Genomic DNA, 12,692 nt, shown 5'->3' with positions numbered 1-12,692 from the left:
TGCCCTGTTGGGTCAAACTTACCAGAATTAACTATTTCCGGGACACTGCTGTTTCCTTTACATGTGCTGCTGGTGGCTTTGACTGTCACAGTGTACTGCTGTCCACACTGTAAATTAGTCAGCATACAACTTAAATTGTCTGTCGTGCAGCGAAGTGCAGTTCCATCTGTGGCCATGGCGGTGGCGGTGTAGTTTACTGGGAGGGATCCAGGCGCCCAGCTGATGGTTAGTACGTTGGTGCTACAGTTCAAGGTGTTCAGCACACTTTGAACAGCACATGGGGCTAACACAGGGGGCAAAGAGTGAGGCTCTGATTAATAAGAACTTCAGAAGTTGCTGAATTACTTCAAACTGCATTAGTAGATCTTATTTTTTTTGGCCACTTGGGGGCAGAAGAGCTCCACAGCACACTCATATACAGTACTGAAATCTATTGCATAGAAATAGTTATACCTCTGATGCATAAAGTAACTGCACCACACTATGCTCACATAATTAAACAATTATGTATCTTACAGCACAGGAAACAAAGAAAAGTTTTTCGTAGAAAGGAGGTAGAGGAGGAAAATTGTGTTTTTTAGGATCCAGGAAGAAGCAAGGAGAGGATAAAAACAGGATAAGCAAAGAAGATAAAGAGGTACTACTCCATCTCACCAGTTGTATGCATGACCGGCTTGCTGTCGGGACTTTGACAGACGCCATCGGAGGCTGACACAGTGAAGGTGTACTTCTTGCCACATTGCAGACCATTCAATTGGCAACCGAGGTTCATTCTTGCGTCACAGGTCACAGTGTGTCCGCCTGCACTCACTGCCTTGCCAGTGTAGAACACTGCATTGCGGCTGCTGCTCCAGGTCAACATGGCAGAATTATCAGCACAGTTCACTGAGGCGTTGAGCTGAGAAGGTGGGCAGGGTGCTGCAGAGGAAAGACACAGAACAAATGCATGGTTTGGGTTGGAATTTGAGAAGATTTACTTATTTCAAAGTTAAACTTTAACATTGATTGATTCCTGCTCATTCCTACCTGTCTGTAGTATGCTCGCAGAGCTCTCATTGCTGGTGCAGTTGTCGCCCCTGGCAATCACCCTGACACTGTAAACCTGGCTGCACGTTAGGCCCTCCAGCCTGCATGACGTTTCATTGGAAGAGCACAGCAAGCGCAGGCCATCCTGATTCCTTGCAGCTGCTTGGTAGGATAGGGCACCAAGGCTTGGTTTCCAAGTCACTTGTGTAAAATTCTGGCCACAGTTTCTCCTCACCACAACATTAGTGGGCACACATGGTGCTGAGGGAGAGAAAACCTCAGATCAGCTCAGTACATGTTAAGGACCTGCCTTCAAATTAGAGTACTGTAAAGCACCTCAACTGAGACTGTCTACACATTTGGTGACAGTTTGTTCTTACTCTGTGAATGAAGCACAGATGTCATTTTCATATAATGATGAAAAATCAAGTGCAGAGCATATAGTATAAAAACACAATTAAGTCATAAATCTATTTCCATTATGGCTTTATACACATATAACAAATTTCTCTAAACTACAGCAATTATATATACTCACAAATGAGTACATAATTGTATGTATACATTATATTATTGATTTCAAACATGACAGAAACCTCATGTATGTTGAAAGACAAAAGAAAAACATTTGTCACAGGGCCCTCTTACTTTTCCAGACAGGTAACACTGAGGGTCGACTGACACAGGTGCCATTGAAGGACATCACTTTGAGTGTGTAATCAAGTCCACACTCCAGTGTGCTGATCCTCAGCTTCGGCTCTGTGGTATTATAGGACATTTGCCTGCTGCTGTTTGAGATCACAGTTATGTAGCCTTCTGCGCTGCTCGACCCGTTCCAGCCGACGGTCAGTACTCGGGACTGACAATCTAAGTTGGCATTCACCTTGGGTCCACAAGGAACTGGACAGAGAAGAGAGAAAGGTGAAGGCTGTCATCTAAACAATGTGATGATTATTGTGGTTAAGTAAAAAAACATTGAAATGTATTCAGTATAATTTTGTATACGCATCTCTCCGGGTATTTGTACTGTGAGTATTTCCATTTTTATGCTACTTTATACTTCAACTCCATTACAAGGCAAAGGGGAAATATTGTACTTTTTACTCCACTGCATCCATTAAAAAACTGAATTTACTAGTTAGTTTTCGGATTAAAATTTTACATACAAAAGTTATAAGTTAATATAAAATATGATGCATTGTTATAAAATAAACTATCCGGTTATAGTTAAAGTTTGCTGTACCTTGACCAACTACAACAGCAAAATGCTAGTGTAGCACTCACAGGGGCCATTTTTTTGCATCATTAGTACTCTTTAACTTTTCTAATAATACTTAAGTACCTTTAGTTACAATTCGAATGTGGGACTTTTACTTGTAATGGATTATTTTTATACTGCACTTCCTCTCACCTCAATCACCTTGTCTAAGAGGCCATATTCTAGTTTCGAGCAGCATTTTCAGAGGTTCACTTAAGAGTGCAGAGATGAAGTGACATAAAGGGAACAATCAAATGTTTCAAACAGAACGTTTTCCTACCAGACTTCATGTAGATGGACTCAGAAGCCGTGCTGGGGCACATGCCATCGTGGTAGCTGACAGTGACAGTGTAGAGCTTGCCACATTTCAGGTTGGGTACCCTGCAGCTGGTATTAGTGGAGCTGCAGCTGAGAAGTCCTTGATTTTCATCCACGATGGTGGCAGTATAGGAGTTCACTCTGCTCTGGCCACGCCATGAAATCAGAGCCTCGTTGGCTGCACAGTCCAGGGAGGCAGTGACGCGATCCGGTGGACACGCAGCTAAAATGAGGCAGAGGGACAGTTAGCCAGCAGAATGAAAGTGTGACATCTAGCAGTGAAGTTGCAGATTGCAACAATTTGAATACGTATAGTAGAAACTACGATGGCTGCAAAACTTAAAAATATGAAAGGCCCTATCTACAGCCAGTGTTTGGTTTGTCCGTTCTGAGCTACTGTAGATTGTAGACTGTAGTTCAACATGGTGGCCTCCATGGAAAAGGACCCGCTCCCTTTGTTGATAAATATGGCTCATCAGAGAGTCTGATTTCTGAAAGGCAGAAAACTCTGTGCCTTCTGTATTCAGTCTGATTTTAACTGGCAAATAACTTAAATGTGTGTAAATAACAGCAGTATACTTCTGAGAAATAAGGCCAACAATCATTATATTACACATCGTAGCTACAAGTTTGTTCGGTGCTTCCACCCAAAGATGACATTTTAAAACTGCCTCCTTCAGATAAAAGATGCATGTCTCTTCTTCTCCTTTTGTTAATTTCAAAGGACACGCAAGAAGCTTTTCAGTACGATAAGAGAACTCAGAAGAAGAAAAAACAAGCAGCCTCACAGTACCTGTCTCTACGGCGATCATCTCGCTCTTGGAGCTGTTGCACATGAGGTTGGAGGCAATGACGTACGCTGTGTAGTTGGTGCTGCACGTCAAGCCCTCGATCATACAGGTCAAATCCATGGAGTTGCAGCTGTGAATGACGCCGTTACTGTCCACCACCATGGCAATGTAGAAAATCGCACTTTCACTGAGCCAGGTCATTGTGAGGGAGTCGCCTCCACATTCCTTCACTGCCGATACGTTCCTCGGCATGCATGGAACTAGAGGAGAGGGCGTAAATCAAAATGAGAATAAATTCTACTCTTTAACTCTTCCACAGTTGTAGGTGAGAGCAGAGTCGAGGTTGCGAGGTTCACACAAACGTACTCACAATCATACCTGATTGAAGCAGTTATCTTTGAAAGGTATTAAAACTAGGGATGCAACTAAAGAGTGACACAGGGGCCATTGTTCATAATACAGTACCTCCTTTCCATTACTTAAGTAAGCTTTAGTCTAAGTAAAAGATCTTAATGCTTCTTGCTGATATCTAATAAACAGTCCATAACAGCTTATCCTCACCTGTGTCAGCCACGGGCCCGAGTGTCCTTGGGCTGGCACATTCATCGTCAAAAGCTGTGATGTAAATGGTCAAATACTCTCCACAATGGATGCCACTTATAGCACAGCTGTTGGATGTTGTGTTGCAGGTGTATTTGCTGTTGTTTCCCCTGTTGCCAAAGGCCTCCACAGTGTAACGTAAAGCCCCTTCAGCGTGGTCCCACTTGCTGAGCAGCAGATCTGTGCTGCAGTCGGCTGCAGTTTGCAGATTCTGAGGAATACAGGGTGCTGGAGACGGACAAACGAATGCAAGGATTAAGTTATTTTACTTAATTCTTGAAAATGTTTGTATTTGCAATGTATAAAAGTAGCAATAACTGAAAATCACAAGCTAAAAAGAGCTGACGCCTAGTTACTGTCCACCAGAGGGCGCTCAGATAAGCATAGACAACTGTTGTAGAGCTCAGTTCAACTGGACTCACTGAGCAAAATTGTGTTTTACAAGAACTTTAAATTAGTTGCACATGTTTTTTTCCGTCTTAGGTTGTTATATTTGAATACTTTACATACGAGCCTGGGGAGACAAAATCAAAAAAATCTAATAACTCACTAGAACAAATGACACAAAGTGATGGTTTTTGTGTAGTTATGCGTGTATCTACTGCCGCTGTAGAGATAAAGTAGTCATACCCGTGCTAATGTCAACAGTAGAGCTAATCCCGCTTCTGCACCCCTCTGTGACGGAGTACACTGTGAAGTGATAGTGTCGTCCACACACTGTGTGTGTGAAGTAACAGGAGTTGTCTTCAGTCAGACACTCCTGGACCATTCCCTAGAAACAAAGAAATAACAAAATATTTAATGTGGACACGAAATGACAGACCCAGGTTATTACCTCTTCAGCAACATTTTGCTTTCTTGTCGACAGTTAGACGTGAAGGTCGCTACCTCTCTTATCCGTATGTTAAGTATGAAGTTACAGCCAGCAGCCAGTTAGCTTAGCTTAGCACAAGAAATGAAGTCAGGGGGAATCAGCCAGTCTCTGTCCCCTTTAAAAATACAACTTCTCATTTTTTACACATGCTTTATGTGATTAATTAATTAATAAATTTGCTTTAGAGGTGTCGGTAGGTGTACTTTTGGACATAGCCAGGCTGGCTATGTCCCACTGTGTTTATGCTAAGCTAAGCTAAATGGCTTCTGGCTGTAGCTACATATTTATGTAACATATTGATCTTCACATCTAACCCACAGCCAGAAAGTGAATAAGCACATTTCCCAAAATGTTGAACATAAAAAGAGTTTTAATTCGAGAGAATTTTCTTTACAAATAAATGTATTCAACACTGACAATTGTGGCAGCAAATACTTTTTCAGTAAAGAATGCAATACCTGAGAGTCCACTGCCTTGGCAATGTAGTAATTGGTATTGTTTGTGTGTTCCCAGGAAAAAACAATGACTTCACTGGAACAATCTCGCAACAACTCCAGGTTCTTGGGAGGACAGGGAACTGAAAGGAAATACATATTTATACATTAATTAAAACTAGATAGATAGATAGATAGATAGATAGATAGATAGATAGATAGATAGATAGATAGATAGATAGATAGATAGATAGATAGATAGATAGATAGTAAAAAATGGGGTTAAACATCAAACATCAACATCAAAGGCGAGCGTCTCAAATCCCTTGTCAGGTTAAAACGCCCTGATACTGAAGATTACGCATCAGTGTTGCTTTTCACTGTATGAGGTTTCAGGTTTAACACAAACACAGGCTCATTCTTAGCAGCCTGGACACAACACAATATGATATAGACCGTGGAGCTCAATAGGAGACCCAGTTTTCACCCAGTGATGCGCTCAAATAAACGTGTGAATTTAGACACCAAACAAAAAAAGTTAAAAACAGCTATTCCCAAATGACTGATGACTGATATGATTAAGTAATCATTATCCTGAGGTAAGAACAAACAGATTCAAGTTATATTATCTTAAGAATTCAAAGCTGAACGATTGCAAAGAACCAACTGGTGGTTATAAGATCATAAACCTGACACAAACAAATGTAATCTTGAAGTGAATTGTCAGTTTGGTATGATTTTAATATGAGAATTAATTAAAAGTTTCCATCCAAGGCTCTGAACGCACAATAAGAGTAAATCAGAGTAATCTAAAACTGATGCTGTTTTCATTTGCTTGTGCCTTAAGGCTTTTGCTAAGAGGTTTTATATCTCCGGATTGAGTTATTTAATGTTTTCCCTCAAGTATTAAATGGCCGTATACTTGACATGTAACAATTACTTGTCATGAAATCATATTCAGCATCATCCAAGTCACGGCGGCTTAGCTGTTCACAATGTGGCCCCTGGGGAGGAGCTCGACAGAAAATCACGACAGAATAGAGTGAAATATGAGATGAAAGGATTAACTGCCTGCACAAAAAAAAGATGGCAGGGTGGAGCCGTTCGTCAGCCAATAATTTAATCGAGCCGGTCACTCCGTTGGCATTGATGGGTTGGTAAGTGGTTGGTTCTCTGTAAAATAATAACTAAATCCAGATTTGGGTTTAATCGCTGTTTGATTCTATTGTAATAAGCACAATTGTTGCATCCAGCTGGCACAAACCTTTCAGTGTGTTACTTATGAAGGAAATCCAACTCTTGACATGATTCCAGAAAGATTTTAAACAGAGTTGGTGCCTCTATTGCACGTACACTTTGGACATGTGGTTTGGACATTTAGCAGGGCTGTATTGGGGGGTTAACCCAAGTAAACTCAGTTTATTCACCTCCTTGAGACGAGCCTACTCATCTATTTCAGATCAATCCTATTAATCAATAAGGGAAACAAATACAGCAAAGCATTTACCACTACACCCCAGAATACCTCTGACTTCTCTTACATTGAAAGGAAAAGCAAGCAGATACTATTGAGTCACTGGTGGGAAAAAAAAAACATCCACGTACTCTCTATAGAACAGACTTCATTGCTTGATTGACAAAATCTTCATTTGTGTGCGTTTTTTGTTTCGTCTACTTGTGTGTGTATAAGTGTTCATGTCTTGTAGTTTGCCTAATGAGTTAACACATCTTTCTTTTGTGACGATTGTGTCTCACCAGTCTCAAAAGTGGCCGAGGTGGAGTTCAACATGTTCTTGCAGCTCTCTGACATGGGCGTCACGTTGACCACGTAGGTCTCGCCACAGCTCAGTTCGGTGATCAGACAGCTGGTGGTCTGGCTGCTGCACGTCAGCTCCGTGCCATTATGGCTCATCGCCGTGGCTTTGTAGGAGTCGGCCCCGAACACGGCCGACCAATGCACCATGACAGACTGAGTGGTGCAGGTGTAGTCCACAGTAACCGATGAAACTGGTGTCAGCTCTGCAAGTAAAACGGTACATTAGAGTATTACTTTTGTAGAAGGTAGTGGAATGACACTTTATATACATTTTATATCAGAAACTGCAGAGTAAGAAACACTGATGGGGTGAAACGGCTCATTTTCTACAACGATCTTCACTGGAAAGGGTTTTTTTTTTAAAAAAGGTTGATTTGTTCTATTTAAAACTTCACATTATCTCTGTCTCTGATTGGCTAAACTTTACTTATTAAAGTTATATATTATATTGTTAAAGCTGTATACCCTATTTTTAATATCCTGTAAAAACACTAAAATAATAACAGCAGATTTTTGTTTTTTCTTAGGTTAATGTTTTCAGCCTCCACAACAAGTAGGTTGTCAGGGCATCTGAATCCTTTTTTCCTCCAAGGATCATATTCTGCATGTCTGAAAGGAACGCCTCAGAGAGAATAGCTGACCCAGATCCTAATCATCAAGTTATTGATATTGGTTTGGCTCTGCCGACTCACTGTTGGTGGTGTAAAAGTAGTCAGTGGACTCGCTTGGCACCAGGAACTTGTTGAATGAGGACACTGATATCCGATAGGTGGAACATGGGAGGATGCCATGAACATCCAGCTTGGTGTCTGAGACGTTGTACACAGACGGCTTGTTGTTGGGTTCATCGATGTCCAGGATCACGCATCGGTACATCAGAACGTCCTTCACCGGGTCCCACGTTATCCTCGCTGTACCCCGGCCAGTCTGTATTGCCCTGACATTCAGTGGAGGTTCCACCACTACAGACAGACATAATGACTCATTCAATATGATAATGTATGTAAAGGAATTATATTTGATGCACTAGTTTGAAATTAATTCTTGAGTCCCCCTTGAGATCAAGTTTTAAAAAGGATCATTCAGTTAATTAATTCATATACTGCCCTAACAGCTATGTTAAAGGGTCACATAAATCACAAAAATACATATATTCTAATTTACTCAAAGCAGTGTCTAGGTGAGCTTTTGTGCTGGGGTTTAAAGAGATCTGCCTCTGAAACTTATGCAGCTCAAAAATAAAATGGATTCTGAAAAAGTTGGACGCATGTTGCTTTTGAGTTTTTAAATGTCATTTTTCACAACTTTGAGCACCACCAACAAAATTCCATTCATCTTAACTGTATTAAAGTGAAGGCAAAGTTCTCAAAGACGGATATCTCGAAACCTGCATGGTGATATACTGTACAGGTAATTTGTGTTTTATGCTTTACCCACTTTCCAAACTGAGGGGATAGAGGGTGTTGTTGGCCAGATTATGAAGCCCTTTGGGGCTAATTTGGGATCTTGTGGCAATATGATAAACCTGAAAATCAAGACCCCCATTTTGAGGAACATTTTATAAAAGTAGTAGTTCTGGCAGTTTTACTCTACGGGTGTAATATATTTTAACGAGATAATCTTAGATGGGCCCCCCCACGCCCAGATCTCTCCTTTTCCTCTCCTCTTCCTCTCTTCTGCTCTTCCTCTCCTTCCAATAACAATGTTTGTGTGCACGGTTTCTTTCATGTTCTAGAAATCTATCATAAAAGCTTTCTGTAAATTTCTGGAATTTAGTGCACTAGTTGACTTTTTCTCTACTTCAAAGGAGAACAGGAAGCATGGTAGGCAAAACAAGGCCTTTATTGAGCTGCTATATACTATACAGTCCCTATCGATTTTTTCCCCTTCCATTGTGAGATGTGGAATATGTCAGATAGTTTGGGAATTCACTGCCCTCTGCTCCTGCTGGCAATTCCTTTGTCCTCTCTGAGCAAGGCGCCATCACACGTACGAGGTTCACTCTATCAGAGTCGGTCATTCTAGTTGGCCATAATGCAGGATCGCTGAAATTAAGTGTGTGATCTCTGATCCATTCTGCTCAGACTCTCCGATGGGGCCTCCCGCTCCACTGTGACTCTCTCTCTCTCTCTCTCTCTCTCTCTCTCTCTCTCTCTCTCTCACCGCTGCTCACTCACTCCCGCATCACTCTCTCTGTCACCTGCCTGCAGCTGGATCTCTCTCCTCTCTGACGGAGCTACCAAACTCAGCTGTTTCTGTCGGAGATAACGTGTTGTGTCAGGCTTTAAGCTGATGGACGTTAACATTAGAGCTGGCCTGTTAGGTTACGTTACAAGGCGGCTAAACGTTGGCTGCGCTGTTTCTTACCTTGCGCTACGTTAACTTTACCAGTTTCAGCTTCAACGTCACCACCTTTTTTTAAATATTTACACACATGAGCTCTTCTCTTCTCTTTCCTTTTCTGAGCACCGGACTTGTGCTGACCGGACTTTTTTAGCGTACTGAACTCCAAATCAACTACAACATCAAATTTCGATCAGTGGCCAAATCATTTTTGTGTTGGGGGGGGTTCTTGACCACTATTTCAAGGACAATTAGGAAGAACACAAATAAAAAGATGTTATGTAACTCAAATATTACACATTTTTCCCCCACAAATAGGCCTATTTTAAAAAATATAAAACAATTATAACTGTGCTGACCACAGTAGGAATTCAGCATCAACTGTGTGTAACATCCACCCTTCTTTTAACAGTTTTCTAGACTCCAAATGGACTGAAACAGATCACTCACAGGTCGTAATGGTCCTCACTTTGCTTCTACTTCCCAAACCCGCGCTGTTAACCGTGTAGACGTAGCAGTCGTAGTTGGTGGAGGGATGCAGGTTTCGCACCACTGTGCTGAAGTTGGTGTAAGTCATGTTGAACGTCTGTCCGGTGGCCTGAGAGATCACCAACAGGTAGTAGCGGTCCGCCGACGGTACTTGAGTCCATTCTACCATGACTGAAGTACTCGACAATACCTGGCTAGCTACTATCTGCGATGTGTCGGGGACTGGGAGGAAAGAGCAGGGGGAAAAACATTGTTTAGGATGCTAAATAGCTGCGCTGTGTTCATGCGTAATGACGCATCTTTGTGCGTAAAGACGCAGACTGGATGGACTACGGTTTAATCCAGCTCATATCATGAATGGTTTCTGATTTCACTTGATATATATTTATAAATGTCAGAATTTGACCTCTGAGGTCTAATGGCACGGTTACAAAAAAATCATTCCAATCACTACCACGTTTTAAGGTGTGTTATAACTAATGAACGTCAATGTTGTATTTAGTGTCTTCTTCTTACCTGTGGTCGCCTCGTATGTATCCATACACACCACAAGGAAGTACCGAAAGACTTTGAGAGTCACACTATACTCGGTTCCTGGTCTCAGACCCTTGACATCTTTCTCTGTTCCGGTCGCTAGGAGGCTCACCACAACCGGTGCAATTTGTGTATTGTTTTTCACCCGAATGTCCAAAAAATAGTTTGTTGCCCCAATATATTCTTCCCATTTTACCAGAATTGATGAGGGGCCAGAGGACTTTGCTGACAAGATTTTGCACCCTGTAAGAAATGGAAGTACATGGCACTAAAAAACACTGATTGAAGGATACTGAGCAACTTCACATCATAAATGTTGGATATTTACCAATATTTAATTTTATCTAAACAACACAGTGACTTCCATTTAGTGTAACATCTTTAGCTTTAGTGATCCATTGTGTTATAAATATTGATAATATAATGGTTATTTATTTTTAAAGAATCTATGCCAGTCCAAAATATACTCAGAATTTCTTGGTTTACTTACCTTCTGCACTATTAGGTATCTGCAAATTACAACAACAACAACAACAACATCAACAACAAATCAATAAGATGTTACAAAGTTGTACCCATATTGTTGAGTTTTACAGGTTTTAACATAACACATGATATTTACCTGAGTTAGAGATACCAATGCTAAAGAAAAGCCTATGGCTCCCAACAATCCCATCTTTGACATTGAGTGCGGGATTACAATTAGTTTAGTATACAAGGGAGCCAAATACAAAAGCCAAATTTGAGTTTCAGCCCAGCATGCATGGGAGCCAATCAGTATTACCCAAATGGGGACAGGCTGTCCCACCAATAGCCCCAGGCAGTTGGGAGGGAGGGATGAAGGGCAGGATGGGTGGATGAGAGTTTGGTGAATTTACCTGAAGTCACGGGTGAAAAGAAGGTCCCTCTATCTGCCCTATTCTCTCTCTCTCTCTCTCTGTCACACTGGTTCTCACACATCTATCAGTTTGCATAACCTCCGTCACAGCAATTTTGTCTCATAACTGATCAGTCTGCCTGCTTCATTACGAAAATAAGTTTCCAGCTACGCTAATGTGTTTCTGTGTTGCTCGTATGTCTGACATTTGTAAACTTGAAGATGTCTTTGTTTTTTCACACAGAAGTCTCAGACAGATTGTATAACAGCTCTAATGAGACTTGAGAATACATTTATTTGATAAGGTTGGTTAAACATGGTTAGATTTTCATGTGCTCTAGATCAGTGATTGGTGTTGACAGTACTTTTTGTTCAGCACCCATCCAAATCCAAAGCATACACACACTTGTGCACATATGTGTGTTATTGGAGTTTGTTCATAAGTGGACACATAAGTCTCATATATACATAATATAAATGATTTTGTCTGTGAATTATTTTTTCACTAACAAATTGCTAGTGGTGTTTTTTTTTTTTTTTTCTGTTGACCCCAAAGTCAGCCAAAGTTTATGTATTATTATTGGGAACGGAGCGGTAACAGTGCCACAGCTTAGGGTTCAGTTCTCTCTATAGGTCAATGGGCAGTAAATAACATTTCCAGGCATAATTAAATGTGTTCTACTATAAAAAAAAACAAAAAACAATATCTGTAAATATATGTTGTTACAACAACTACGATATTGACAGCTTAACAATCTTCGGTACTGAATTCATCGTCATTTATTGGGCTACAATTTGAGATGGAATATGAACACAATAACTCTTGAACATTAGATGCTACACAAAGAAAATGGAGAAACTCTGTGAAAAAATGTTCAACATGTGACTTATTAGTCCAGACTCCAATTCTATCACCAAACTGTAAACTGCACTTTGATGAGCTCTACTTATCAATAATGTAACACTGGTGATAACAACAAGGGCCTCAAGGGAAGAAATATGAGCCGATCCTCTTTAAATGTCAGTTATTCACTTCAAACTAACCAACACTGATCTTATCGCAGCAAAACATTTTGTACTCTGAGGCCACAGTTTACATGCAGCCTGAACTCTCCTGACCTACTAGCACAAGCTGTCATTCATTGTGTCAATCCAAGCAGGAGCATGCTGAATGAAAACTGCTATTACATTATTACGTCATCCTTTTGTTTTCTCCTTGTGTTTATTTCTAGCTTTCTTGTCAGAGGTCCACATGTTGTCTCTTTCCATCCTTTCTTCCCATCTGAGTTATGGTAAATATGAAAAATCTGAAGGCATGCTGCAGCTTTGCAC

At 40.9% G+C, this 12,692-nt stretch overlaps 1 protein-coding gene across 1 annotated transcript in view; it reads right to left on the bottom strand.

Annotated features, from left to right (window-relative positions):
• The window catches only part of LOC127350455 (uncharacterized), a 42,920-nt gene extending 32,752 nt beyond the window's left edge, over positions 1-10,168 (bottom strand). The window contains exons 1-12 of the mRNA XM_051377108.1: positions 9,911-10,168; positions 7,810-8,079; positions 7,057-7,320; positions 5,326-5,444; positions 4,624-4,765; positions 3,955-4,221; positions 3,396-3,653; positions 2,565-2,825; positions 1,675-1,926; positions 1,027-1,287; positions 655-918; positions 23-283 (exon numbers count right to left, since the gene is read on the bottom strand). Of these exons, the coding sequence (XP_051233068.1) occupies positions 23-283; positions 655-918; positions 1,027-1,287; positions 1,675-1,926; positions 2,565-2,825; positions 3,396-3,653; positions 3,955-4,221; positions 4,624-4,765; positions 5,326-5,444; positions 7,057-7,320; positions 7,810-8,079; positions 9,911-10,118 (2,827 nt within the window). The 5' untranslated portion in view covers positions 10,119-10,168. The remainder of the gene's footprint in view (positions 1-22; positions 284-654; positions 919-1,026; positions 1,288-1,674; positions 1,927-2,564; positions 2,826-3,395; positions 3,654-3,954; positions 4,222-4,623; positions 4,766-5,325; positions 5,445-7,056; positions 7,321-7,809; positions 8,080-9,910) is intronic.
• Positions 10,169-12,692: the final 2,524 nt, after the last annotated feature.

Source organism: Dicentrarchus labrax, unplaced genomic scaffold (genome assembly GCF_905237075.1).
Source record: "Dicentrarchus labrax unplaced genomic scaffold, dlabrax2021, whole genome shotgun sequence".
NCBI lineage: Eukaryota > Metazoa > Chordata > Actinopteri > Moronidae > Dicentrarchus > Dicentrarchus labrax.
This window is presented reverse-complemented; position numbering and strand designations above follow the sequence as displayed.